At 35.9% G+C, this 27,028-nt stretch overlaps 4 protein-coding genes across 4 annotated transcripts; 2 read left to right on the top strand and 2 right to left on the bottom strand.

Moving 5' to 3' along the window:
• Positions 1 to 961: 961 nt before the first annotated feature.
• On the bottom strand, positions 962 to 6,609 carry LOC133701003 (inosine triphosphate pyrophosphatase-like). Its single transcript, XM_062124754.1, has 9 exons — positions 6,384 to 6,609; positions 6,231 to 6,295; positions 6,076 to 6,139; positions 5,967 to 5,976; positions 3,739 to 3,770; positions 3,543 to 3,655; positions 1,543 to 1,619; positions 1,325 to 1,446; positions 962 to 1,234 (listed from the first exon to the last, which is right to left on the bottom strand). Exons 1-9 carry the CDS (start codon positions 6,523 to 6,525, stop codon positions 1,215 to 1,217), a joined length of 645 nt encoding a protein of 214 aa, XP_061980738.1. The 5' UTR covers positions 6,526 to 6,609; the 3' UTR covers positions 962 to 1,214.
• Positions 6,610 to 11,657: 5,048 nt separating this feature from the next.
• Positions 11,658 to 15,914, top strand: LOC133700454 (LRR receptor-like serine/threonine-protein kinase RGI1). The gene is made up of 2 exons (XM_062123994.1): positions 11,658 to 15,078; positions 15,163 to 15,914. The coding sequence occupies exons 1-2, from the start codon at positions 12,057 to 12,059 to the stop codon at positions 15,681 to 15,683; spliced, it is 3,543 nt and encodes a 1,180-aa protein (XP_061979978.1). The 5' UTR covers positions 11,658 to 12,056; the 3' UTR covers positions 15,684 to 15,914.
• Positions 15,915 to 19,249: 3,335 nt separating this feature from the next.
• LOC133701993 (uncharacterized) lies at positions 19,250 to 20,149 on the bottom strand. Its single transcript, XM_062126180.1, has 3 exons — positions 20,030 to 20,149; positions 19,500 to 19,601; positions 19,250 to 19,354 (listed from the first exon to the last, which is right to left on the bottom strand). The coding sequence occupies exons 1-3, from the start codon at positions 20,147 to 20,149 to the stop codon at positions 19,250 to 19,252; spliced, it is 327 nt and encodes a 108-aa protein (XP_061982164.1).
• Positions 20,150 to 24,048: 3,899 nt separating this feature from the next.
• Positions 24,049 to 24,453, top strand: LOC133701992 (glycine-rich protein 23-like). Its single transcript, XM_062126179.1, has one exon. The coding sequence runs from the start codon at positions 24,049 to 24,051 to the stop codon at positions 24,451 to 24,453; it is 405 nt and encodes a 134-aa protein (XP_061982163.1).
• The last annotated feature ends 2,575 nt before the right edge of the window (positions 24,454 to 27,028 follow it).

The raw sequence follows: 27,028 nt of genomic DNA, 5'->3' as shown, positions 1-27,028 counted from the left end.
CTTTTAAAATACAATGAAATGTTATGGACAAAATGGAAAATGACAAACTGTTGAAATGTTGGAAACACAAGCTAGTCCTTGTAGGAAGTTTTCTAGGTGTCGAATGAATTCTACCAAAGAAATCATGAACAGAATTGTATGAGGGCATCTTTCTGCTTGTTCATTATTCTCGGGAATCCTGAGATTCTAGTAAGATCAGAATCTTAGGACAACAAGTCTAGGAGATGAATACCAGAAAGGATAGCAAGTTGTCCGTTTATGATTGTGGGGAAGACTATCTGTCAATTGTCATGATCGTCATCCACAAAATCTAAAAGAAATCCCAAGAGTTAAGGCAGGCGAACTTCTCTATTATGAAAAAGATGATTGATGGCTACAACTTGGACGAGTAGGGTAAGAATAGTAGGATTGAATGCTGCTTGTCACATAGAAGTGCCCAGCAATTGAACCAAAACTGTTTCACAATTTTCTTAGACATAAATATAGACTTATAATTGCTATCATAACATTATAATAGACTAAATGTGTGCAATGGATATGATGTTTGTGCCCTTTGTTTTTTTAAGCAGACATAGAAGGATCCCAAACTCTGGATTTCACCTACATATGGTGCCTGACTTGTTTGGGCAGAAAAAGGTGGCCTAGGAATGGAAATTTTAACGCCTGTTTTTGCAACATTTGGTACAAGCCGCTAGGCTGGTGATATCTGCTCACATAGAGAATCTCTGCTTAAAGAGGTGAAAGCTACAGAGTTCAAACGCTAGCGCTAACAATTCAATGTCAAGCTGAACTCATCCAGGGTCTTAAAACACTGGTACAACAAACAAGATATTAACCTGGTAAGATCCAATTAACCTGACCAGGTTTCTAGTGCTTCGGTTGACCCGACCAGCCTTGTCAAAAACACTTATCATAATTAAAAGGTAACAAACATGCAATAATATAATCAGCAAACTTGCAATGAGATATCAAAAGATTCATATTAACTATTAACCAGAGCATCCTTTCCTGGTAAAACAGGTGATCATCCAAGAGAGTCAGAGGTAAAATTTCGCTTTTCAATTAAGGTTTTAACATTTACTTTTCCACCTCAGTTCAGAGGGAAATCATTCATATATGTTAAACAGCTACTTTGACTTTTTCTACGCAGCAGAATAGTAGTACAGTTGTCGGAAATCCTTCTTCTTGACCCCCCCCTCTAAAAGAACCCTTCTCTATTCCTCGTCCTTTTTTCCTAACATAAGACAATCATGGAAATAAGCAAGTGTGGATCCTGCAGCACAAGTAAATCTTTTTTAACTGCCAAAAATCTACTATAGCTCACTCCTTTTAGAGTCATTTGTCTCGAAAATGTATCCAGCTTCAGCAAAGTGGGATTTAACCAAATCAAGAGCCCTGGAACGGTGAGAAATCTTGTTCTTTTCATCCTTTGGCATCTCTGCATAACTGTAAAAGAAGAAAATTAATATAATCTAGCTGCCTCTTGGTTCAATTATCAAGCAAGACTGGGCCAAAACAGCAGGAATCAAAGCGGAAAATTACGTTTGCTCGTAGCCATCAGGTTGAAAGATTGAATCCCATCCAAAATCATTAGGTCCCCTCGCTGCAACTATCTTCCCCTAAAAAATAAAGCCACAGATTGTATGTTGTTAATTTTAAACTTTTAACTAGTATTTGTCAGTTTTCCTGAGAAATAGCTGTATCTGAAATTATATATTTTTGGTTCATTAAAATAATTATGATTTCTCAACTTAAGCATACAGCAGAAAATCATTTTCCTGATTTGAGTTCAATAATCTTGACAGGAAAGGACAAAGCAATGAGTCAGTGACTCCTAAATCCTATTTTATGGAATTTTCCTTAGTCATCTATTTGTCTGGATTGTAAATAAAAAGCATCATGCAGCTTCTTCCAGGATTTTTTTATTCTTATGATAGACTATTGCATTTTTCAACCAAGAACTTCAGCAAGATTATCATCCATCCAGAAGTATTCAGATGACTAAGAATGGGATGTAGGCCTTGACTAAGTGAGAAAAAAAAATGAAAAGAAAAGGAAAAAAAAAACTCAATAGCAAACGTAATTGAAGTAGATATAAGTGATCTAGATACATGTTCCCAATGCAATTAATCCTTCAACTCTTCGTAACATTTTTCAAGTGTTATGGAAAAGGTGGAGCCAGAAGTATCTGTTTTGATATTTGAAAATTTTGATTAACTGACCAGGAAATTATATGAAACAAAAGGGTCAAGGCAGCATGTGTGTGCTCTTTTTCTTGAAATAGCCACCAACAAAGTTATCTGATTCATTATTAATAGACAGCTCTTACACGCATCACTGACACAGCATAAAATTCATAGGATAAGTTACTGCTAAGAGAAAGATCGTAGTCAAAGTTCGGTCATAATTCCCTTCAAATTAAAATGGCACAGTGGCCTCCTAAATAACATAGGCTAGAAATTATTTTGCATAAAAGATTCAGGAACAGTTATTTGCATTGTAGATGCATTAAATCTTACCCCGTTTGTTTACTGGAAAGTAATTTCCTTTTGGAAAGTGAATTCCGGGAAAGTATTTTCTGATGTTTGGTAGTGTAATGGAAAATAAGTTGGAAAACACTTTCCAGTGTTTGGTTATGTTATGGAAAATGAGCTGGAAAATAACTTATTAATGTTTTATTTTTTTCAAGTTTATTAAAATAATGAGGAACAAATCTTACAAATTAAAAAGTTGAATAGGAATGAAATTGAAAAAAAATATAATTTCATAAATTATCTCAGATAAAATACATAATAATCAAAATAATAGAGATCAAATACAAAATAAAAAAATTGAAAGATGAAGAAATTAAAATAATAATAATTAACATTTCATAAATTATTTCAAATAAAATAAGTAACAATCAAAAGAATGAGAACCAAATTTGATAGATAAAAAATTTCAATAAAAAAATGATAAGGAAAAAGCAAATAACAATTATAAAAATAAGGACCAAAGTTAATATAAAAATTAAATTTTAAGAGATGAAATTTAAAAATAAATATTCAAAATAAAATATATATAGCAATCAAAAGTTTGAGGATCAAATTTAATATAATCAACAAATAATGATATTTCTAAATTTTTCACAACTTCCGGAAAGTGTTTTCCGCCCAAATTTTCCAGGAAACACTTTCCTGAAAACCAAGCCAAATTTTCCTTTGACTGGAAAGTGTTTTCTGTTGACCAACTTTCCTAAAGGTAAACAAACACATGAAAGTTTGGAAAATGGTTTCCCGGAAACCACTTTCCGAAAAACAAACACAGCTAAAAGGGAAAACACTTTTCTAGAAACCAAGTCAAATTTTTCTTTGACTGGAAAGTGGTTTCCATTGACCGGAAAGTGTTTTCCGTTGACTACTTTTTCTAACGGCAAACAAACACAGGAAAGTTTGGAAAATAATTTTCCGGAAACTACTTTCCAGGAAACAAACATGGCCTTAAAAGAAAAGAGACTCAGGGTAGGAATATTTGTTACATTCTTGTAAGTATTGAAAATGTACCAGAGTTTTTCCAAGAAATGTAATTGGTGCAGCATCAGGCCCAAGAGCAAAAGAATATGCACATAAAGCATAGGCTGATTTGTCCTCATATGCCATCAGCAAGTTGTTCAGACCTACGAAAGGAGAAAAGACATAAGGTGTTTTGTACAAGAAACCAACAAAAATGATAGGAACAAAAGACTATGAAAAGAAAAACCTTCATGACCAATCTTTTGCAGAAACCACTTGCTTGCTGCGTGAATTGATAGTCTCGTTAGATGATGGCAGAGAAAAACCACAAAACAAGATCGTTACAACTATATTCTTGAAAATACTACCAAAAAACTGTTGTGCATACTGGACCGAAAGCAAACACAAACAAGCAGATTTACGTGGTTCCCCAAAACAAGGTACGTCCACGGAGGCAGCAGATTGTATATTATTGGAGGAATGATACAAACCCTCAACTCAACCCAGTACAATCCCACAAAACCCAGTGTTTCACTCTTCACTCGGTGTTTCTCTCAACTCTGCATTTTCTCACTCTCACAGTTGCACTCACCACTCTTCTCTCTACACTTGCTTCTTGCACACTCAGCACTTTCTCTACTCTGCACTCTCTCCCGTCTCTCTCTTTATAGGTGAATGGAGAAGCATTGACAGCAACCCATGTGCAGAACCAACTACTACAATGACAAAAGTCATGGTGGTTGGAGAAAGGTTGACAAAAATATGGACAATTTGCTACATATCCAGCTGACATGCTCACAAAATGTGTCTCAGGGATCAAGTTCCAACATTGTTTGGACTTGGTCAACATCTCTCGGTGTTGAGCACCTTTAGGGTGCAGCGCCATATGGCGCGTTAAAGGCAACATTGATTGATCACGAGGATTGCATGGAAAAATCTTGTCAAGGTGGAGATTTGTAGCAAATTGTCAATATTTTTGTCAACCTTTCTCCAACCACCATGACTTTTGTCATTGTAGTAGTTGGTTCTGCACATGGGTTGCTGTCAATGCTTCTCCATTCACCTATAAAGAGAGAGACGGGAGAGAGTGCAGAGTAGAGAAAGTGCTGAGTGTGCAAGAAGCAAGTGTAGAGAGAAGAGTGGTGAGTGCAACTGTGAGAGTGAGAAAATGCAGAGTTGAGAGAAACACCGAGTGAAGAGTGAAACACTGGGTTTTGTGGGATTGTACTGGGTTGAGGTGAGGGTTTGTATCATTCCTCCAATAATATACAATCTGCTGCCTCCGTGGACGTACCCGGTTTTGGGGAACCACGTAAAATATTGTGTCAGTGTGCTTAACCCTCCTATGAGCAACCATCAAAACACCACCGGTCTGCGCATGGGGTGCCGGAAACCCCAACAAAAACTACTAGATGAACGCTTTATTGTCTGATGATACTGAACTGTTGAATCTTTTAAAACTCGAGGTCGAGCTTGATAAAATTAATAATTTTTTATTTTCAAAGAAATAGAGGAGATAGGAACCTTGCCAATATCATTACAAAGAAATACAAACAAAAATGGTAGACCTCATTAATCTTCCTTTGAAAAGAAGAAAAAAAAGAAGGGAAGAGGTAGAATCATGCAAGATCTTCTAAGTCATCAGGCACAAAAGGATAAAAAAAACGAAAGACGAGGTGTGCAAAAAGCATAAGGCAAGTTGAGCATCAAACACCTTTATCTCCTATGTCATTTAGATATTCTGGAGGAGTTAATGTGGCAAGGGCAACGCAGTATTAGGAACAATGACCCCCTCCAGTTCTTTCTACTCTACCTCAATGAACAGAACAAGGTTGGAATTGCATATAAAATGAAAAAATGGAACCTTTGCGTTCATGAACATTCTAAGCAGGTGAAGAGATGAGTTATATCTGTTGACAGAGTCGATTATCATGTCAACACTGTTACCTTGGCCTATTTGCATGTTATTATGATGGATAAATCATACTTCTTTAGAAAAAGATTAAACAACTTAACAGAACATCTTTTGAGAAGAAAAGGTTACTGAAAGCTTAATCCAGGCGCTTGAGAAGATCCAAGAAATCTTAATCCTGAACTGTTAACCAATGAAATATTCCTCGCGACTGTATTTTCTTTTCAACATCACATTCCTTCTAATATTGGAAAGATGGGATGGTTCATGGCTCTGGTGAAGTGTTCTGAATACAGTCATGGGGATAATCCATGCTAACCACTGAAATCTCAGCTTAGCACGGGAGTATGATTTGGGCATGTTTGGCCTTCTTTCATCAAGTTGGAATTTCCCTAGATACTATTTTCCCTCCCATCAACAATCATTCTAAAACTCCTCTGATCGATATTTATGGAAGTAGACAAGAAAAGAAATGCAATTCGATATGTAATCCATAATCAGAAGGCCTGTTAAAAGAACGAAACTTCACCTTGATAATAGAAGAAAAAAATATCACAACTTACATGTATGGCCCTGCAAACAAATGCACGAAAAATCATAAACTGGAAAAAAAAAATCATACAAAAATAAATAAACACGAACAAGTTATCAAACAAACAAGGTCATTAGTACCTGGAAGACCCTTTAAGGCATTGAAGCAAAGACAAGTATCCTCCACCAAAACAGGCCCTTTCACCTTCAATTTCCAATAGAAATACAAACATTATATATTTATTTACACATAACAAAAAAATAAATTGCACACACAGAGATAGAACATGATGTACCTCTACGGCAGCTAAACGAGCTTTCTCTTTAGAGATTTCTTCAGGTTCTCCTTGCAGCTCGGGTACTGTAAACGCCAACAACAATCAAACCCAGAAGCATAAATTTTATATTTTCTACAGAGAGACAGGGATATGTATATAGAGAGATTGTACGGTCAAGTTTGAGAGATTGGAAAGGAACGGTTTGTTCCAAGATTGCACGGACTTCTTCAAGCTTCTTTGCGTTTCCGGTCACGAATGTCAGCGGCCGTGACACCACCACCCCAGACGCTGCTTTTGCCGCCGCCATTTCCATTGCTTTTCCAAAGTAAGAAACGACAGGGAGAAATGGATTCGTTAATTGAACAGAGAGGGGAAAAAATAGGCCCAATAATCGAGTCCAAAGATGCTTAATGGACTAAGAATATGGCAAAAAGATCCACGTAGTTGCAGCTGTGCCATAGCATGTAATACTGTAAAAAATAAAAAAAGAAGAGGAGGAGGAGGTCACAGAAATCAAGGTTCTAACCTATTCCAATAGGCCCAAGAGGCCTTCACAAACCCAAAAATAATAAACCAGGTCATTAAGTCATTGACGACACATTGACCCAGCCCAGGCCCACTTGTAATAGAAGGCCTTGGTGATACGCCGGACCTCGTCAAGTGTATTAACCAGAGTGAGCGAGTGTGACTGTGTGGGTGCTTTCTTTTATCACATCATCACCAGAAAAAGAAAACAAGAGAAAAATAAAATAAAAACCTAATCCAACGGTGACTACTCAGACCAGATAGAATGGTTTTAAGACCAGCAGGTCGATTCATGAACCAGCTGATTTAGAGCTGAAACCAAGTTGAATTTAAAAGAAAATAAGGGAAGATAAAAATCTGAGTTGACCTGATCAAAAATTCAATAACAATCCATTGACTATTTATTTTTTAACAAAAATAATATTATTTTATTTTATAAAAAATATTGGGGGTCGACCTGGGATGACCCGGTGACCCGGGCCTTGGGCCAGGTCAACCACCAGCCAGATATTGTGAGTTCTCTCTTCGTAGCATGTTTTCCAGTTAGGGGCGATTATTTTCGGTTCGATTTGACTTTTATCTATAAAAACAACCAAACTAAAATTTTGTAAAATACAAAAAATAAAACCAAAACAGGTTCAAACCGACCAGTTTCGGTTCAGTTTTGGTGCGGTTCAATTATTTTATATTAAAAACAAAAAACTATATTGTTTTTTGGGTTTTTTTAGACTTTCTAATGAGTTTGATTTCAGTTTGGTTTGGTTTTTTTATTTTTTTCAGTTTGGTTTGGCTTTTTAGTTTCAGGTTTATGAAACTGAATCGAACTAAATATCTTTTAAAATTTTTAAATTTGTTTAATTAATTTTTTTTCATGGTTTAATTTTTTTTCTCCAGTTTTTTCAATTTAATTAATTTTTTAATTTTCTTACTCACCCTTATTTCCAGCTATATTATTTATACCCACATCCAACCACTTTCCAAAGTTAACACTGGCCACTGGTGTCGGGCTAACTTGTGAGGTTTGTGACAGAAACAAAAACGTGTATAGATTCCCATTGGGGGATTTCCCGAGGCCACGACCCTTGAAACAGGGGGCTTGAAGCTGCGCCGTTTAGCTTTATTTTTTTGGCCCTTTATGGTCCTAAATAAAGTAAAGTAAACAATCCGAGGGGGCATCAAGGCTTAAATGGAACAAAATAATTTGCTTTATCCATATAAAAACAATATACTATAATTCTACAGCATAGTTTATGGCATATAATAATATAAGATTGTGAAACAGGATTTGGTTTTGGTCAGGCAATTAGTGGGCTACAGAATTTGGATTCCCTTCCTCACGTGATATGGCCTCAAAATCAGGGATGTGCTGATGTTAAAGCTAAAATCCCCGATCGAATCCGGTGCTCCAAGTTCATATCATGATTTTAAATTATTTTACCCACAAGTAAGGTTGCCTTCTTCTTCTTCTTCCTCCTTTTTGTTTCCTTCCCCTTTCCCCTTCTTTTGATGATTGTGGGGTGTAAGATTGACCCACTTGTCGCTTGTTGGAGCTCCTTGGCCTCGTGATGGCTAGCCCTTGGCTTGTTCTTGTGACCACAGTCAACATTTACATGGATCATGAACTTTGGGCTAAAAATTATGGGAGATCCCTCTGCTATTAAGATAGTTTATTATCAAAAAGAAAAAGAAAAAGAAAAAAGGGGGTATCAAGTGGCAATAAATAAAAGAGAGGACTGTCTTGAGTCTTGACTATCAATCAAAATTGACTAGACTGATTAGTTAAATATTTTTCAAGTCCCTCATTAAATTGAATATATTACTTTATTGGTGACTCGCAGTACTGGAGATGCCGGTGCAGGCAGACCTTGACTTTTTTTTATATATATTATTTTAAAACTATTTTTTATTTTAAAATATTTTAAAATAATATATTTTTATTATTAATATCAAAACATTAAAACAACCCATCAAAACAATTTAAAAATAATAATAAAAATAATTTTAAATAAAAATTTTTAAAATTTCTTAAAATATCTTAAAAGCACAAAAATAAACTATTTCTCCTAAAAGTCTTTATTCTCCAGAGGTAAACATAAAGAAATACATGATCCTAAGAAATTTTGGAGCTTCTCTTGTAGTATATTAAATTTAAAAACACACAAATTAATAACATTGGATCTGATTGTGATCTCTACCTAATCTCTTCGTTCGAAGGATGCTCCTGCATATTAAATATATGTCTGTCAGGTCTTTTTTTTTTTAAAGCAAAAATATTGCTACCCATGTAGGCTGTAGCTTCTCCGTTAGAGCGTGACTGGACACAGTAAAATGCAGATAAATCAAACTTAAAATAAGGTTAATATTTGTAAAATTGCTTAATTAATGTAGATTAATTACTTACCCACGCTTAGTACTGCGCATGATCTTACACTATTCAAGCTTGTAGAACAAGTGATCATCGTACCATCATCCTGATCACACTTTTTTACTTTCAGTGCAAGTTAAAAATTATATTTTTTTATATTTTTTTTATCATTTCAATTCACTAATATTAAAAATAAATTTTAAAAAATAAAAAAAATTATTTTAATATATTTTCCAACAAAAAATACTTTAAAAAATAATTGGAAGTGTGTTAAATATTACTTTTCAAAGTACTTTTCACTTAAAAACATATCAAAATATTATTTTTTTTTATTTTTTAAAATTTATTTTTGATATCAGTACATCAAAATAATCTATAAATATGAAAAAATAAAAATTTTAAAGAATGGTTGAACTATAATATCAAACATGACACAAGCATCCTATCAAATTTCAAACTTAGTTGTAAGATTTTACATTATAGTTGCATTTTTCAAAGTACTTTTGTTTCTAGAGTTACAATTTGATGACTCGAATCAAATGAAAAATATTTTATTTGGATTTGGGTTGTTTTTAATAAATAAATGAACTTAAAAATATAATTTAGATTTCAAACTTGATTTGTGCTCTTCTGGAAAACAAATCCCCTTATTACATATAAGGAACTTTTGATACTATGTTTGTTTTAGTTTTTATAGTTGAAACTGTATTTAGAAACAATCCAATTATATATAAAACTTAACCCTAATTTTTTTTTTAAATTTTTTTTTGAATTCCACCTCCAAAAATCAACATCCACCTCTAAAATAAACCAACATTCCGGAAATTAAAATGAGTGAAGCGCGCGGTACACCACTGTGAGGACAGGTATGTTTGTAACACCCTGTACTAAGCTTTCTGTCTTGACGAGAATTCGAAATCAAAATATGTATTTAGCACACTCTCTATCCTCGAAGAAATTCTTGGCACTAGAGAACTAATTAATATTAAGTGGTCCATAATGCATTATGTATCTTATAATCTTGGTGGTGACAGAACTAAATACTTTATCAAGCCCCCCTGTTCATCTGGTCGGGAACTTTTTGACAAACACTTGTTAGGTGCTTTGGTAATTACCTTTCAATTACTGATATTCTTGGATGGATTGATCGATTTTATCTGGTGATTTACTGTGCCGTTCTTTAAGTATGTTTCCCGTTCAGACGAGAGGAGGTTCTTCAATCTCCATCGCTTCTTCCCCCGATCAAGAGTTGGTTAATTTTAAGTATAGAAAATCCCAGATTGATCCTACTATTCAGAAGTTTTCTATTCTGCCTGAAGCTTTCTTAACAGTTTTGATGTTGACCGTCCACCGCCTTGAAACCGTTTGAAACCTCACATGATATTCGAAAATGGAGGTGGCCTGAAAACCATCGGGAAAGTCCCAAGCTAAGGGACGTTGAAAGTTCTTGAACTTTGTTTTTGTATTTTAAAATAAAAAAAATTTAAATTTTATTTTTTTTACTTCAAATTAATATTTTTAAATATATTTAAATAATTTTGATGTACTGATTTTAAAAATAATTTTTTTAAATAAAAAATTATTTTAATATATTTTCGAGTAAAAAATATTTTAAAAAATAACCACAATTACCCTCTCAACCATCCAATTGATTTCAAAAGGAATATTTTCCACAACATTTTCTTTTTACTATCAAATAATGGTATTTGTTTCCACATAACTCAATTTAAAAATTATAATTATTAAATATGATCTACTTACAAAGATTGATTTGATGACATGCCAATTCAAATATATATATAAAATAATATCATTTTAATTTTTTCAAAATCTTTATCTAAAGCTCCATTATTTTAGTTAAAAAATTCATCACAATATCATTTTAGATTAATTTGAGTTGATTTAATATTCTAATAACCTAAGCTATAATCATATTAAATCTTGAATAGGTTTAACAACTATGATAATAATTACAAAACAAGATCATTCTACATGCATTAAAAAAAAAAACATTAAAAGCACATGGAATACAATCCATGGTCAATATAAGGGAATTTTCCCATGCATACCCTAGATTAGCTATTTTTAAAAGGCATGTTCAATGTAAGATTCATGTTATTCATAGTATTACTCAAAATTCAGTTGCTACTCATATACTTATCCTTCATAACCTCAAAATAAAGTGACACATTATATACCTTTGATTGATTGATTATCAGACAATACGAAAAAAACAGGATGTTCTTGTTGAAAAGAATGGTAACTATTGCATCTTAATTTTACACAGACGCAATGCATACACAATATATACGTGTGTATACATTGTATTGTATATTTTCCTTCTATGACACTTCCAAGCGTGGCACCACACAACTAGCTAGGTTCCGCAAACTTAACTATGTGTGTTAGAGTAAGCCCATTGTCTGTTTCTCTTTTAAAAATTCCTAAAGAGATGGTGCTAACATGCACACACTTCCATTTCTTTACTACAGTTTCTATGTGTGTATGCTTCAGTGTAATGGAGTCTAAGAAACTAAACTAGAATAAAGCCAAACCTGTTTTTCTGCTGAACAATACAAATTAAACAATTCTCTGCAAATAAACAAAGAAAGATATTACAAGTCATGTGCCCATATGGTGCCTCTCTTCTCTGCGCGTGAACCCTCCTAGCAAAATCCTTATTTATTTTTTTGTATGTCAGAAAGAGGGTGAGACACCAGTGGGATCCTATAGGTGAGGGTGTGTGATGGTGGTGGAGGTGGGGGTGGGGGTGGTGCAGCAGTTTGTTGATCTCTAGGCATTGGTTTTTCACTTTGTTCAATGATATCTTAGAGGGTTATTTTTTCTTTTGTTTACGGTTTTGTTTGTGCTTTGGTTTTGCATCACTAGGCAAAGGTGCTGAACACTATAGTACTTGTTTTGAGTTTGAGTTCGAAGCAAGAGAAAGAAATATAATGTTTCAGCGCGCCCAGAGAGAGAGAGAGAGAGAAGCAGAAGTAGCAAAACCCAATGATGCAAACCCGAGGAGAAAGTTTTGGAAATTGAGGCAAATGTCGATACCCAGCTCGAGGCAAATCCTCCTCTTCTCTCCTCCTCCTCCTCCTCCTCCTCCTACTTCATTATCTTTCTTTATCCTTAACACTCTTCTCTCAGCTCTTCTTTTCGCTCCTGCTGCTGCAATACCAAATCATGAAGCCTCTATTCTCTTTTCTTGGCTACATTCCTCTCCTTCAATACCTTCTTCTTTATCTAATTGGAACAATCTTGATTCCACACCGTGCAAGTGGACCTCCATAACTTGCTCTCCACAAGGTTTTGTCACTGAGATAAACATTCAGTCAGTTCCTCTTCAGATTCCTTTCTCATTGAACCTCTCTTCATTTCACTTTCTTAGTAAACTTGTCATTTCTTATGCTAATATCACTGGAACTATCCCAGTTGATATTGGTGACTGTCTCTCACTCAAGTTTATTGACCTTAGCTATAATAGTCTTGTTGGAACCATACCTGCTAGTATTGGCAAGCTTCAAAATCTTGAGAACTTGATTTTGAACTCAAATCAGTTAACTGGAAAAATCCCAGTTGAGCTATGCAGCTGCTTTCGACTCAAGAATCTGCTTCTTTTCGATAACCGTCTTGCTGGATATATTCCACCTGAGCTAGGCAAGCTGTCCAATCTTGAAGTCCTTAGAGCTGGAGGCAACAAAGACATCATCGGAAAAGTTCCTGATGAGCTTGCAGATTGCAGCAAATTGACTGTTTTGGGACTGGCTGATACAAGAATTTCAGGTTCTTTGCCTGTTTCATTGGGAAAGCTAAGCAAGCTGCGAACACTGTCCATTTATACGACAATGCTTTCTGGTGAGATTCCTCCTGATTTAGGTAACTGCTCTGAGCTTGTAAACTTGTTTCTTTACGAAAATAGTCTCTCTGGATCCATTCCTCCGGAGATTGGTAAACTTCATAAACTTGAACAACTGTTGTTGTGGCAAAATAGTCTTGTTGGAGCTATCCCCGAAGAGATTGGTAACTGTACTAGCTTGAAAATGATTGATCTTTCTTTGAATTCTCTTTCCGGGACTATACCTATTTCCATAGGAGGCCTTTTTCAGCTTGAAGAGTTTATGATTAGTGATAACAACGTGTCTGGTTCAATACCATCCGATCTTTCAAATGCTACCAACCTTTTGCAACTGCAACTTGACACAAATCAGATCTCAGGTTTGATCCCACCTGAACTTGGAATGTTGTCGAAGCTCACCGTGTTCTTTGCCTGGCAAAACCAGCTTGAAGGAAGCATTCCTTCAAGTTTGGCTAGTTGCAGTAGCCTCCAAGCACTAGACTTGTCCCACAATTCACTCACCGGTAGCATTCCTCCTGGCCTGTTTCAGCTTCAAAACCTCACAAAACTTCTCATGATATCCAATGACATTTCTGGTGCTTTACCACCAGAAATTGGTAACTGTAGCTCTCTAGTGCGTTTAAGGCTTGGTAACAACAGGATTGCTGGTACCATTCCTAAAGAAATCGGAGGTCTTGGGATCTTGAACTTTCTTGATCTCTCCAGCAATCGCCTTTCTGGGCCAGTGCCTGGTGAGATTGGAAGCTGCACAGAACTGCAAATGATAGACCTTAGCAACAACATCTTACAGGGTCCTCTGCCCAATTCATTGTCTTCTCTAACCGGCCTCCAGGTCCTGGATGTTTCAGCTAATCAATTTACTGGTCAGATACCAGCAAGTTTTGGTCGTCTCACATCACTGAACAAGCTCATGTTGAGTAGGAACTCATTCTCTGGATCAATACCTTTGTCTCTTGGCCTATCATCTAGTCTTCAATTGCTTGATCTCAGCAGCAATGGGCTCACTGGCAGCATCCCAATGGAACTGGGTCAAATTGAAACTCTTGAAATTGCCCTCAATCTCAGCTGCAATCGACTTACAGGACCAATCCCACCTCAGATATCTTCACTGACTATGCTATCAATATTGGACCTTTCGCATAATAAGCTTGAGGGACATTTAAGTCCACTTGCAGAGCTTGACAACCTTGTTTCTCTCAACATATCTTACAATGCCTTCACCGGTTATCTCCCTGATAATAAGCTGTTTAGACAGTTATCGCCGACAGACTTGGTAGGTAACCAAGGATTATGTTCTTCAATCCGGGACTCGTGTTTCTTGAAGGATGCTGACAGGACAGGGCTACCAAGAAATGAGAATGACATAAGGCAATCACGAAAGCTTAAGCTAGCTCTTGCTTTGTTGATCACATTGACTGTAGCAATGGTGATTATGGGAGCAATTGCAATTATGCGGGCACGAAGAACAATCAGAGATGATGATGATTCTGAGTTGGGCGATTCATGGCCCTGGCAATTCACTCCATTCCAGAAATTGAATTTCTCGGTCGATCAAATACTGAGATGCCTGGTGGATACCAACGTAATCGGGAAAGGATGTTCCGGGGTTGTTTATCGTGCTGATATGGACAGCGGTGAAGTAATTGCAGTAAAGAAACTTTGGCCAAATACAATGGCTGCATCCAACGGATGCAATGATGAAAAATGTAGTGTCCGTGATTCCTTCTCGACAGAGGTGAAAACACTTGGTTCCATCAGGCACAAGAACATTGTTAGGTTCTTGGGCTGTTGTTGGAATCGAAATACAAGATTGCTTATGTATGATTATATGCCTAATGGAAGCTTGGGTAGTCTCCTCCATGAAAAAACAGGAAATGCATTGGAATGGGAACTTAGATACCAAATTTTGCTGGGAGCAGCTCAAGGTCTTGCTTATTTGCATCATGATTGTGTCCCTCCAATTGTTCATAGGGATATCAAGGCTAATAACATCCTCATTGGCCTTGAATTTGAGCCTTACATTGCTGATTTTGGCCTTGCCAAGCTTGTTGATGATGGTGACTTTGCCCGGTCATCCAATACAGTTGCTGGATCTTACGGATACATTGCTCCTGGTAAGTCCTTTTGCTACAGTTCAGTTCTCATATGTCCCTTTTGATTTATACAATCCTGCACTAATATTTCTCGGTTGTATGCAGAATATGGATACATGATGAAGATCACAGAAAAGAGTGATGTTTATAGCTATGGTGTGGTGGTATTAGAAGTCTTGACAGGCAAGCAACCGATTGATCCAACAATACCAGATGGACTACATGTGGTGGATTGGGTGAGACAGAAGAGGGGAGGAATTGAAGTGTTAGATCCAAGCCTACTCTCTCGACCGGCGTCAGAAATTGAAGAAATGATGCAAGCATTAGGCATCGCCTTGCTGTGTGTAAATTCATCCCCTGATGAAAGGCCAAATATGAAAGACGTGGCTGCAATGCTCAAGGAGATCAAACATGAAAGAGAGGAGTATGCAAAGGTTGACGTTCTCCTTAAGGGATCACCGGCAACTGATAATCAAGAAAATAAGAAATCGAGTGGAGTAGTTCCAGCAACATCATCATCAAAGCCAGTAACGCAAAGTCTGTATCCAAAGAGCAAAAACTCAAGTTTCTCTGTTTCCTCGTTACTATACTCATCGTCTTCTAACTCCAAAACAGGTTTCAAGTGAGAAATTTGAATGGTCACAAAACTATGTAGAGGAGAAGCTCGTTTCTTATATGTTTCGTCAGTTTGAAACTCTTTGTTCTTTATAATGTAAAGATGGAAACGTCAATAGCATTCGTTATTACTACATGAAGTACAACGAATAGAGCCAATATAATAGCAGGCTTTAGCTTTTGGTACTGTAATGCTCCACAAGGGTCAGGTTGACACTGAATAACTTCTGCTTTCTTACAAATCTTAAGTCCCAATTTATAGATAGCATAGACAGTGATAGAATAAAGATCAATACAATTACAGGATAAGTGATCAGCTTCTTGGAAAACCAGATGGATAAACATTACATCATATCATTGGACAACTGGTCTTTAATTGATGGGTTTAAGGCCATGTCTATTGGACCCCAGCACCAAGCTAGCATCTCTTCTTAGTTGCTCAGGTTTCTCCCAGGGGCCCTGCTGCTGGCTGAGCAAAGACTCGGGACTGCTTTCTGGTTCACTGGAGAGAGTATAGAAAGCTGAGTAGTGAGAAGAGTATTCAAATTAAGACATTTCTAGGATGGATAGAAAGGAATTATCAAGTGGAAAGTTCACAAAAGATTGACTGACTCAAACATCAAGTCATTGGATTGACCATTAAACTCCAATGGGGTGGGTCTCATGATGGGTTGGGTCTCTGATTCCCTTCATGACCAGGCACCCTGTCCGTGCATAAACGGGGTCTGGGTTTAACCTTTTTCTCATTTCCCAGTTGGGCAATTAACATCAAAGAATTAGATTCCAAATTCGCACACAGTCCATTTGTACCTTTCCAAAGATCTTAGACTGCTGAGCTACTTTAGCAAAGGCACAACTTTACGCCTGGAAAGGACTGCACTATCATCAGCAGTGAAGACTGTAGTTTGTGTCTTGCACTATCATATGCAACCACGTTGCCCAATGCATGGCCTCATAATTTCATCTTATGCTTGTTATTACTGGATAATTGATCTGCAGCTGCTCTTTGAGTTTTTGTGCCTCAAGAGATAGACCACGAGTCCACGACCATCACTGCCAAGATTAAGAAGTGGTGGCCAGTAAAAAAAATTTGGAATCAAGAGATTTGTTTTCTCTGTGGTCTTAGATTCGAGTCTTGTGGTTGCTTATATGATGACCACTGGAGGCTTACATGGTCGTTAACTTCAGGGCCCGTGGGATTAATCGAGGTGCACGCAAGCTGACCCGGACACCCACGTTAAACTAAAACAAAAAAAAGGAACTATAGAAATAGAATCCTGAGGGGTGTAACTCAACTAGTCATATTCTAGATTTGCTTTTGAAGTTCATTAATTCGAGTCTCATAAACTTCTGAACAACTGAAAGTTTACATAGTCGTTAATTTCAGGATCCATGAAATTAGTTGAGGTGGATGCACGCTGATCCGGACTAGAGAACTGGACATTGCTCATCACTTTTGATGCTTCCCTTCAACCCCAGTTTCGTTGCTTCGCTAGGTCCTTTCTGCCATCCTTCTTGCCCTTTTAGGCGAAATTATTTCATGACACTACACCATTACCGTTTAAAAACAAACTAGTGATCAATGTAAATTATTCTTTTAATTATCTGAAACTCATGTTAATATCAAAATTTGCAATCTAGAAGATGCGTCTTTCAAATTTTGAAACATAAATTGGTCCACAGTTCCTCTTTAATCTCGAATAAGATTGAATAAGAAATGGGTTCGGTGTTAAATCTATTCAACCCAAGCAGCTCTAATCTTAAACCAATTTATGAGTTGGATTGAGATTTATAAGAACGAAGACGGACTGAAAATTTTTACTCGGTCTCAAATTATCAGAGAAAAGGAAAAAGGCCCGTGAAGGATCTTAGAGTCTTTTATGGGATTGGGTCTGGCCTGATTGGAAATCAGTGTTAACTCTTGTACTTGAAATTTAATACGGAGACAGATTTAGTTAGTTGCCTTCCCGTAATCGAGTTTAGGCTCATCCTGGCCTGTAAAATAGAGATATTTGACTTGACTTCATTCTCACCCCTGATTTGCTTGGTTAATAATATCATTATCGGATCGAGAGTAGTGTTCTGCAGTCTGGGAGAGAGTTTTTTTTTTTTTTTTAATGTTTGAGAAGCAGAGTGAGGCCGACTCAAAAAAGGACGATGTACGCGCAAGGAAGAGTGAAAACTTGCTCATAAGAAATGAAAAGTTGCTAGAGATCGCCTATTGACTGAAGAAAAAAAGAAGTGAGAAAGTAAATTTAACATGAAACTACGACACATATGAGTATACGACTTTAGCTGACAAATTTATTCATGGCCTAATGGTCGGCTAATTCTTCCTAGTAGAGAAATTGAAAAATATATATGGCCTATGTCTACTACATTTTCTTCCACTGAGAACGTTTGACGCTCCCATTCTTTCAGGCCATAGGCAAAGATAGAAGCAAAGGCGTCCATTTTGGCCTTTGGTAATGACAAACCAATTTCAGTATCCCCTTCTCCATCTATGAAATCGCCAAGTGATATGGTTGCTTCATCTATCATAAGCAACTCGACCCTTTCACACCTTCCCACCCAAAATTCAAAAGCACCACTTCTCCATCTATGAAATTTGAGATGGTAGCACCATAACAGCGTGTCGTTTGACATGGACCCTGGCGAAGTTGAGCTAGAAGATCATGGAAATCAGATGCATTTCTGGCATAATTTTCTACAAGATGGTTAAAATCATTACTACACTTAGCAAAGATTAGTGTGACCGAGTCGCCATCTTTTTAACGAATTTCAGGCTTGCTGGAATTGGAAGGAAATGCCAAGTTTCCAGCCAAGAGAAGAACTGTAAGAGAGTGACAGAAAGTGTTAATGCTTAAGGGTTGGAATGACATACTGATGAAAATGATCCTCAGAAATGGGGAATTCAAAAAAGAAGAGTTGTTGTGACTTCTCAGAGACCGTGCCAGGCAGTGGGGAGACTTGGCAATGCTGAAGCGCGCGCACCATCTTGTATATTGCCACGTAATGTAACTTGTCTGTTCTATATATTGCAGGGTTACTTTGCCTTTATATGGTGTTTCTAATGATAGATGGTAATAGCTCTCAACTCAATCACTTAATTGGGCATGGACGTCAGGTTAGATGATGTAGTGTCTGCCCGTTCACAGAATTCCCACCTAGGATCACTTAATTAGCCATGTGCTGGTGCCACTAAATGTTGCCGGCCCATGCATGTTTATTGCAGCAACTTCAGTTCTAGGTATAATATGATATTGTTGATGATACAGCCATAGCTCACCTGGCCCTAATATATTTTGAAGCAGAAGCAGAGCATCTAAACCCAAGATCATGCACGAACGTCCCAAGAGGCGTTTCATCTAGCTTAAGGTCTTTAGTTTATTATAATGTCTACGTTAGTATTCCAGAGAAAATTAAAAAAATTAAATTAAGAAGTAAAAAACAGAGAAAATCGAACATTTATTAACTTGCGAAAAGGCAAGTTACAAAAAGTTGAAGGAATTAAGAAACTAATAGAAATGAAAATATTAGTCTCTTTGTGTTCTTGATCATGATTGCAAGCATCAATCTACTTGCCAACTACTTTTTCCTTGATAATTGAAGCAGCCTTGTCTGTGATGGCTTCTGCAGTTTCAGATACTTTTTTTGTCACCTCCTTACTCATATTTGTCACCTGATCAACTCGCACAAAACAATTACAGATTTATTAATATTCTCTATAATTTATGCACAATTCATACGTTCTTTTGCTTGAAGTCTATATATATATATATATCCACATTTCTGTACAGAATGATGTTCATTAACACTGCTCTTACAGTTTCAGCAGCTTTCTTCACTGATCTTGCACCATCTTTAACTGATTCTGCTGCCTCTGTTACACTCTGACATGCCTCTGCTGTCTGTTTATCCTTTTTGTCCTGCAGATCTTGTTAAGTTTTTTGGAGAAAAAAAGCACTATATACTCCAAATCTTTCATACACATGTTATAAAAATGAATGATCGATCATGATGCGTTTTAATTAGTTAAACAAAAGCATGGCCCGTTTGTTTACTTTGTAATTTTCAGTGAAAAAAGTGGATGGATTTCAGGATTTGAATTGGTTAGAGACCACACACATTGTCTTCTCTACGGGTTTAGTGGAACATGCCATTGTTGTACCAATGTATCGTAATCCAAGAATGTTATTGAATTGAAGAAAATTTGTACGAGAAAACTAATCTCTTTCTTACATGTTTTTAAGGTATAAAATATGAATGACTGTGAACAAAAAACTGAACAAAATTGTTCAGACACACACGTACACACAAACATGTTTATATATGCCAGAAATTACAGGCAACTCACTTGCAGTGGTCTAGAAGTGGCAGTGACAAAAACACGATGGCTCGGGCTCCCAATGCTTGTCGTTTTCCCTCTGGCAGTAAGGAATTTGGAAAGCATCGAAGTAATTTTCAGGGTTGACATCTTCTTGGTATGCTAAATATGCTAAGCTAGTTTTTGATTGTTGTTCTCCTTTTCAAGTGAAAACCAGCAAGGTTAAATTACTTCACAGGTCCTAATGGAACCACTTCCACTTGTCAGTCTCTGGAATGCTTCTCAACCCTCTGGTCGGTTACCTCCATTGTGGTGATCCATCTTTCGCGGGTCATTCTTTGTTTAATTTCCGGGAGAATTGGATCACATTCTGTGCACCTTTTTCTCTATGCTTCCATAGCTTATCAATTCATCCTTAGAGGCTTAACCTGAATAGTAAGTGAGCTGAGGAGTGCCAGGTCAAATTGTTTGGACATCTCTCCTCCATGGCTCGGTCCATACCTTCTCATCATAACTTTGTTTCCGGGGGACTGGATGACAAGGGTTCAAAAAGAAATATATATATATATATAAAATATAGCATTAGTTTTCCTCACGTGGACTTCTGTAAGGTCAAAACTAGCCTAATATAGATTTTGATTTGACTCGGTCAAACCAAATCCAATCAGGCCCACCTTGGGCTTGGTTGTATTTTTTTTGAATTGGATTTGACCATAATCAAATTTAGTTTAACACGGGTTTGGTTGGATTCTTTTGTGACCTGGTTTCATCATGATCAAAGCTACCTCAATATAAGGTTAAGTTTGACTTGGTCAAACTAAACAAAATCAAGCTTATTTTTGGCTTAGTTGGATTTCTTTTAGGTTTAGTTTGACCATGGTTAAACTAACAGAATATACGCTAATCAAGTCTAATTATTATTATTTTTTATATTAAAAAACGTTTTATTTCAATCTACATCATACCATAGGGAACACCAATCTAGTAATTTTTCTATGTCTCTTTATATTTTCTTCCCTTTTTTTATTTATATTTAGGAATAAAACACAGCAAAGGTTAGCAAGGTGAAAAAAATATAAGAGACGAATAATGAATTTTATTCCTTGAGAATGGCATTATAACCATCCTGTTTTATTCCTCGAGAAAGGCATTACAACAACTGTCTTGCCACTAATAATAAAGAGAAATCCATCACCGATTGCAACAACATTGCACGTAAACTGGTGGAAGACATTGGCCTCCTCTGTAACCAAGGCGATTGCAAAAGGCATTACAGTCAGGATGGACTCCACATCTTTCTACGCAAACCAGCGCAGCCTCTCCTGCAAGCAAAGCATCAGTAAGCGTTTTTAATTTTCCTTTTCCTTTTTCTCTGAAAAGATAAACATAATCTTCTATTGTTAAGAGTTTGATTGTATTTAGAGGAGGAGAAAATTAATTTTCTAACTTCCACAAGGTAATACACACACACGCATGTCAATATGATAGTTTTTCTTAAAGGATAATTGGGTGCTCTCAAAAATAAAAAGAACAAATTATTTTTAATCTCACTGTTTTTAGTGAAATAATCAATTAATCCTTTGGTTTTAAAAACCCATTATTGAATCCCAATTTTCATATTTGTTTGTTATTTAGTCCTTTTATTGGTTTTTTCTTATGATAACTTAATTATATTTTTCTTAAAATTAATGTCCTAAATTTTATAATCAAAATCTTTAATTTCACCTACTATAGAAAAAATTCAAAATACATTTAAAAATAATTAACCTTCAACTTTGATCATAAAAGAACACAGGGACTGAATTATAGTTTACTAAAAAGAATAATTGGGCATTTTTACAGGCCACGGGAACCTTATACCTCAAGATTTCACTAGCTTTGCATATTTCGTTGTTAGTCCATCATCTGAACAGAAGATTCATGAGAACCAACCCTTTACGCCTTTGAGCGAGGTCCTCAAGTTTTAATCTAATTATCTTGACTTATAATCCTATCTATCTAAACTAAGAAGTGAATAAAAACATATATAACAACCCGGAAAATCATTGTTCCAGTGCACGCAGCCAACGAGGTTTTGCTCGAGTACTCTTGCAAAAGAGATTAAGTGTTTTGAAAGTTGTCTGTTTGATAGATTTATTTATTATAATTATATGTAATCTCTTCACCAATTACTGTTGGTGTGATCTAGAAAAGGATGTTAGTTCACTGTGAAGTTGTAAAGGGATTAATTACGAGACGTACAGAAACGAAAGTTTACAGGAACATATATATATATATATATATATATATATATATATATATATATATATATATATATATATATCACAGATAAGTAAACACAAGCAACAGCTTCAGTTTCTATATATATTTGTGTGTGTGTGTGTGTGTGTGCCTATTGCAAAGAGGAGAGCGATGACCATGATTGCGATGGCCGATATCTTGACAGAGGAATGTCTTACAGCCATTTGTTTCACATCTATGATTTTCTGCGATGGTAGTGTAGGTGAGTTTTTTTTATCAGTACAGTACACTTTTTTATTTCTTGAGAGGTTCAGCAGGGTTTCCATATATTCATATCCCCTGCATTAATTTTATTGGCATATTCACCGTTTCCAAATATAGCTTAATTTCTATATTATATGATTTAATTAGCCATACAATAGCAATCCTAGAAAAATTTCTACATTATATGACTGGTTCACATGTTAACACAACGTACGGTTGACTATTACAAAAGAAAAAAAATATAAATGTAATTAATTGGTTATAAAATAGGAATTATAGAAGAATCTCTATTCCTAGAATATATATTTCCATTATTACGTACGAATTGTTATTTTTGAAAAAAAAAAAAAACTAATCGGCAGTATAATTAATCCCATAATGTACTTTCTTTTATATTCAACATCATGAAAATTTTTTAATTAATCACAAAATGGAAATTCTACAAAAGTCTCTATTCCGATAATATAGATTTCCATGGTTAGGAGTTAGTATTTTTTGAAGGAAAAAAAACCATAAAATCTTAATTTTTTTTATTAACAAAAAGCATCCGCCATCATATTCATGGAGTACTTGTTTGCAACTCCCTCCTTCCTTGATCGATTTGCCTTTTTTTTTTTTGGGAGATAATTGATATGAAATAGTTTACCCTAAAATCTTTTCTAGGCTAGATTTGACGCAGAACTCTTTTTCATTTTTGTTTTGTATTTTGAAACGGTTTTCAGCACATCTCCACGATAAAAATTCCAAAATCAATTTATGCCGTAATAGACCTGCATGGATTTCAATACTAGGTCCGAGAGAGTCTTCAGCCTTCCCAGCTTAGAATTCAATCCCAATTTTCTACGTGTGAAAATTAATAATTTCTATTATGATAGAATTTATTTAACTTAATTTCAAATTAGTTTTGAAAAGGGAATCCTAAACTTAAAAGATATGAAAATATATGTTTACAGTTAGTCTTTTCGATCTCTACAGAATATGCTTCCATATCAGGAGCCGTTGGTGCATAAAAATTAGCAATATATCCTTGAAGATTTCTGTTTTCTTTTTAGGAATAGGATTTTTATTTTTATTAGTCATTGTTTTGGAGAAAGAGTTTAAATGGATCGTATAAAAATAACTATATAGATAAAAATCTGAATTAATTATAGCTTAGTTCTGCAATTTAGCAAATATATATATATATAGGATGATCGTTTCAGAATCTGTTAATCCGTACTCTGTCCCAGAGGACAAAAATGTATGTATTTGGCACTGTTTAATGAGGCATAACACCACAGAAAAAACTGGCAATTCACTTGGATGACATGACACATGACTTCCTTAAATTTCACTACTTTTGATTCACCTAACTCTCTGGTTCTAATTTCAAAGAATTTCCCTTTTCGAGATTACGAGAGCTATGTCTCATTGTCATTTACTATAACCCCTTTATTATCCTCAACCGTTACCCACCCTTCAAATCCTTATAAAATCCACATCCATGCAACAACACTAGCTCAAGTATTGCTTCAAAAGTATATCAGAGAGAAAGAGAGAGGGCGATGGCTAGCTGGGTTGTGATTTTTGTGCTTGTTTTAGCATTTGTGCATGCAACTGCAGCACGTAATGTTCCAAGTGATGCTGATCTTGATAGCAATAATGTTGTCCCTAATGAAGAGCAAGTATTGCATGCTAGTGCACCAGCTGCCGATTCACCTAGCAGCACTGGCCTTAAAGACAAAAAGAATTTCATCTATGGTGGTGTTGGTGGCTTTGCTGGAATGGGAGGTTACGCTGGTATCATTGGTGGTCTGCCAGTTATTGGTGGCCTTGGTGGAATTGGCAAATATGGAGGGGTTGGAGGGGTTGGTGGTGCAGGAGGTGCTACTGGCCTTGGCACTGGTGGTCTTGGTGGTGCAGGAGGTGCAGCTGGTGGTGCTGGTGGTTCGACTCTACCATCCCCTTAAGTCAATAATTAGCTTAATGCTTTTGCTTGGTTTGGTGTTCTAGTGAACTATCTGAGACAGGTTGTTGTGTTAAGTGCGACTTATTATCCTTGTCAAATAGTTGTTTCCTTGGACACATCTTATGTTGTATGTGTTGTTATCTTTATGTTTCAATGATTATTGTAGTTGTTGCCTTCGTGTTTTAGCAAAACCTCGTGTTAATTTTGTCCCGGCCAGCTGGGATTTGTCATTGTAATTACATGTCTCTTGGCATAATTAGTTAGTTGTGTGATTTGTGAACTAGAAAACAAAACCAGAACCAAGCATGCATGCCAGGCTTTGGCGATTTGGTTATCTCCAGTAAAATACTAAAACACCCTTCCATCTTCTCACTTGGAAGTTGGAACCACCACCACATCTCCTTAAACAACTACCTGTATCACCATCCCCAACCCCACAAACCTGCCACCAAAACCCTAAAACTTCATCCATTAGATCCATCAATGAGCACCCAAACTCCGACCACCACAACAACTATATATTAGAGAAATTATTTATGATGGAAATAAATAAAGAGTTAGTTTTAGAAGGGTAAAAATACTGTCTTTAATTTATTTATTCTATATAGAAACAATATTTTCCATATATAACTAAACCTTTTAAATCTCTAAAAAAATAAAAATAAAAGACAAAAAAATACCTTTTCTTTCTGTATATATGTTCTTTATATAGTAACTGGTTTTATTTTATATAATGTTTGAAGATTTAATTAAACGGTCAATTTGATTATAAAAAAAATTTAAAAAATAAAAATAAAAAAAAATGAAAAAGAGAGAAAGCTATTTTTACTCCTATAACAAACACGAAAACAACATTAGCAAAGCCTTGAGAAGTAGTCAAATACCAAGAAATTAATGAATCCCCTCCCCCTTCCATTGTTAGTCCAAAGTAAAATACCCCTAATTAGCATTATAAACTAAATACACGTATTGCACGCAACTTCAAATCAAAAACTTAGAATTGGAGGATGGATAAGAAAATAATTGATTTTAATTTGGGTGTAAAAAAAATATAAAATTGAAGAATATAATTAAACATGTTCAAAATTCTAACACTAAAATGTAAAATTTTCTCTGAAGTTTGGGATGTCATAGCCCCCACCATTCAACGTAGTTTCGCGAATTGAAACACAGTTTAAAATCATATATAAGAGAGTCCAATCATACGTTTTCTCTCTAAAAGGATAAAATTTGCATGCAGTTTCAGCTTTTGTTATTTAATCTTTCTAAGAAGTTGTTTCTTCGATTCGACTATTACAGATAAAATCAGAACTCGAATTTTGCATGTAAACCACCTGTACAGGCAGTGTCATGCAGCGCAGTTCAGATCAGTCTAATGTGCATTTATTGACAATAAATCCCAGACAGAAGAAGTATATATACATTAACTCCAAATTAAAGAAAAGCAAAAGTCAAAATGGTGGAGACAGGCATTGCCTTTGTTGCTGTCACAGGCCTGACTGTGTCTAGCTAGCTAGTCAAATGCTATGAAAGCAACTAAAATAACCCATTGAAAGCAAAATTCAGACAGTGTAAGATAATTAAGTCAGTAGCAATCACATATATATATAATTATTGTGTATTTATTCAAGACACTGTCATCTACTACAAGATAAACATTACGAGAATTACGGTAGCTAGCATGTATGAGAGTGATATGCATGCGCAACCCTTGAGATGGACTGCTAATGCAACAACCTTACCACCTGAAAACAAACTTACAAGACATTAACTAAGATAATGAAAGAATACAGTTTTGCTAGATGCACACAAAATTGAAGGGTTTGTGCGTGTATTACAAAATGGAAACATCATGGAATAGGCACTGATGCGAGCATTAAAAAATTAAACCAAGCTGGCCCTGCATCCAACACACATTTGACATCCTAGCTAGGAGCACCGTTGACCATGATCACATTCACCTACACTGCCACTTCCAACTCCACCGCCACCAGCATCTCCTCTTCCTCCATAACTGCCACATCCAAAACCAAAACCACTGCCAAATCCACCCTGCCCTCCTCCACCTTCCCATTCGGCCACCACCACCACATTGATCTTGTCCACCGTCAAAGTCCCCGCCATTATCATCACGATTGCAACCACTCGCATCATTACTTCATCGACAGCCACCATAATCAGGATCACAACCATCAACCCTACAATAGAAAATGTACAGCACAGAGAGGACGATAAACAAATAATAGAATTGCTTCATATTTAATTTAGTTTTGATATAAAATGTTTTTTGGTTATGCTTGAAATTCAAGTTCATTATATTGAAAGCAAGCCAAAGAGAAGGCACATCAATCCATTACGTGGCACATGTGTATCTCTGAAAAGTAATGTTACATGAATCCATCCCCGTGAGAACAACTTGTGAAAGACTTCGGTCCTTGTTACTGTTTTTACCTCAGGTCATCAGGGACATAAAATCCAAGGTAAATTTGCCCATACATTACCTGCATGCAGTTTTCTACCAATTATATGCATGCATCAGTAGGGGCATAATGAGCATGCATACATACTCCCACGAT

The sequence above is a fragment of the Populus nigra genome, chromosome 8 (assembly GCF_951802175.1).
Source record: "Populus nigra chromosome 8, ddPopNigr1.1, whole genome shotgun sequence".
Lineage (NCBI taxonomy): Eukaryota > Viridiplantae > Streptophyta > Magnoliopsida > Malpighiales > Salicaceae > Populus > Populus nigra.
This window is presented reverse-complemented; position numbering and strand designations above follow the sequence as displayed.

Coding starts and splice junctions, on each gene's coding strand:
- LOC133701003 (XM_062124754.1), bottom strand. CDS start 6,525: ATGGAAATGGCGGCGGCAAAAGCAGCGTCTGGGGTGGTGGTGTCACGG. Junction 6,140..6,230: donor CTCGTTTAGCTGCCGTAGAG/GTACATCATGTT, acceptor TGGAAATTGAAG/GTGAAAGGGCCTGTTTTGGT. Junction 1,235..1,324: donor GACAAATGACTCTAAAAGGA/GTGAGCTATAGT, acceptor GTCTTATGTTAG/GAAAAAAGGACGAGGAATAG.
- LOC133700454 (XM_062123994.1), top strand. CDS start 12,057: ATGTTTCAGCGCGCCCAGAGAGAGAGAGAGAGAGAAGCAGAAGTAGCA. Junction 15,079..15,162: donor TTACGGATACATTGCTCCTG/GTAAGTCCTTTT, acceptor GGTTGTATGCAG/AATATGGATACATGATGAAG.
- LOC133701993 (XM_062126180.1), bottom strand. CDS start 20,149: ATGTCAACCCTGAAAATTACTTCGATGCTTTCCAAATTCCTTACTGCC. Junction 19,602..20,029: donor CCACTTCTAGACCACTGCAA/GTGAGTTGCCTG, acceptor CAAGATCTGCAG/GACAAAAAGGATAAACAGAC. Junction 19,355..19,499: donor TGAAGAAAGCTGCTGAAACT/GTAAGAGCAGTG, acceptor CGAGTTGATCAG/GTGACAAATATGAGTAAGGA.
- LOC133701992 (XM_062126179.1), top strand. CDS start 24,049: ATGGCTAGCTGGGTTGTGATTTTTGTGCTTGTTTTAGCATTTGTGCAT.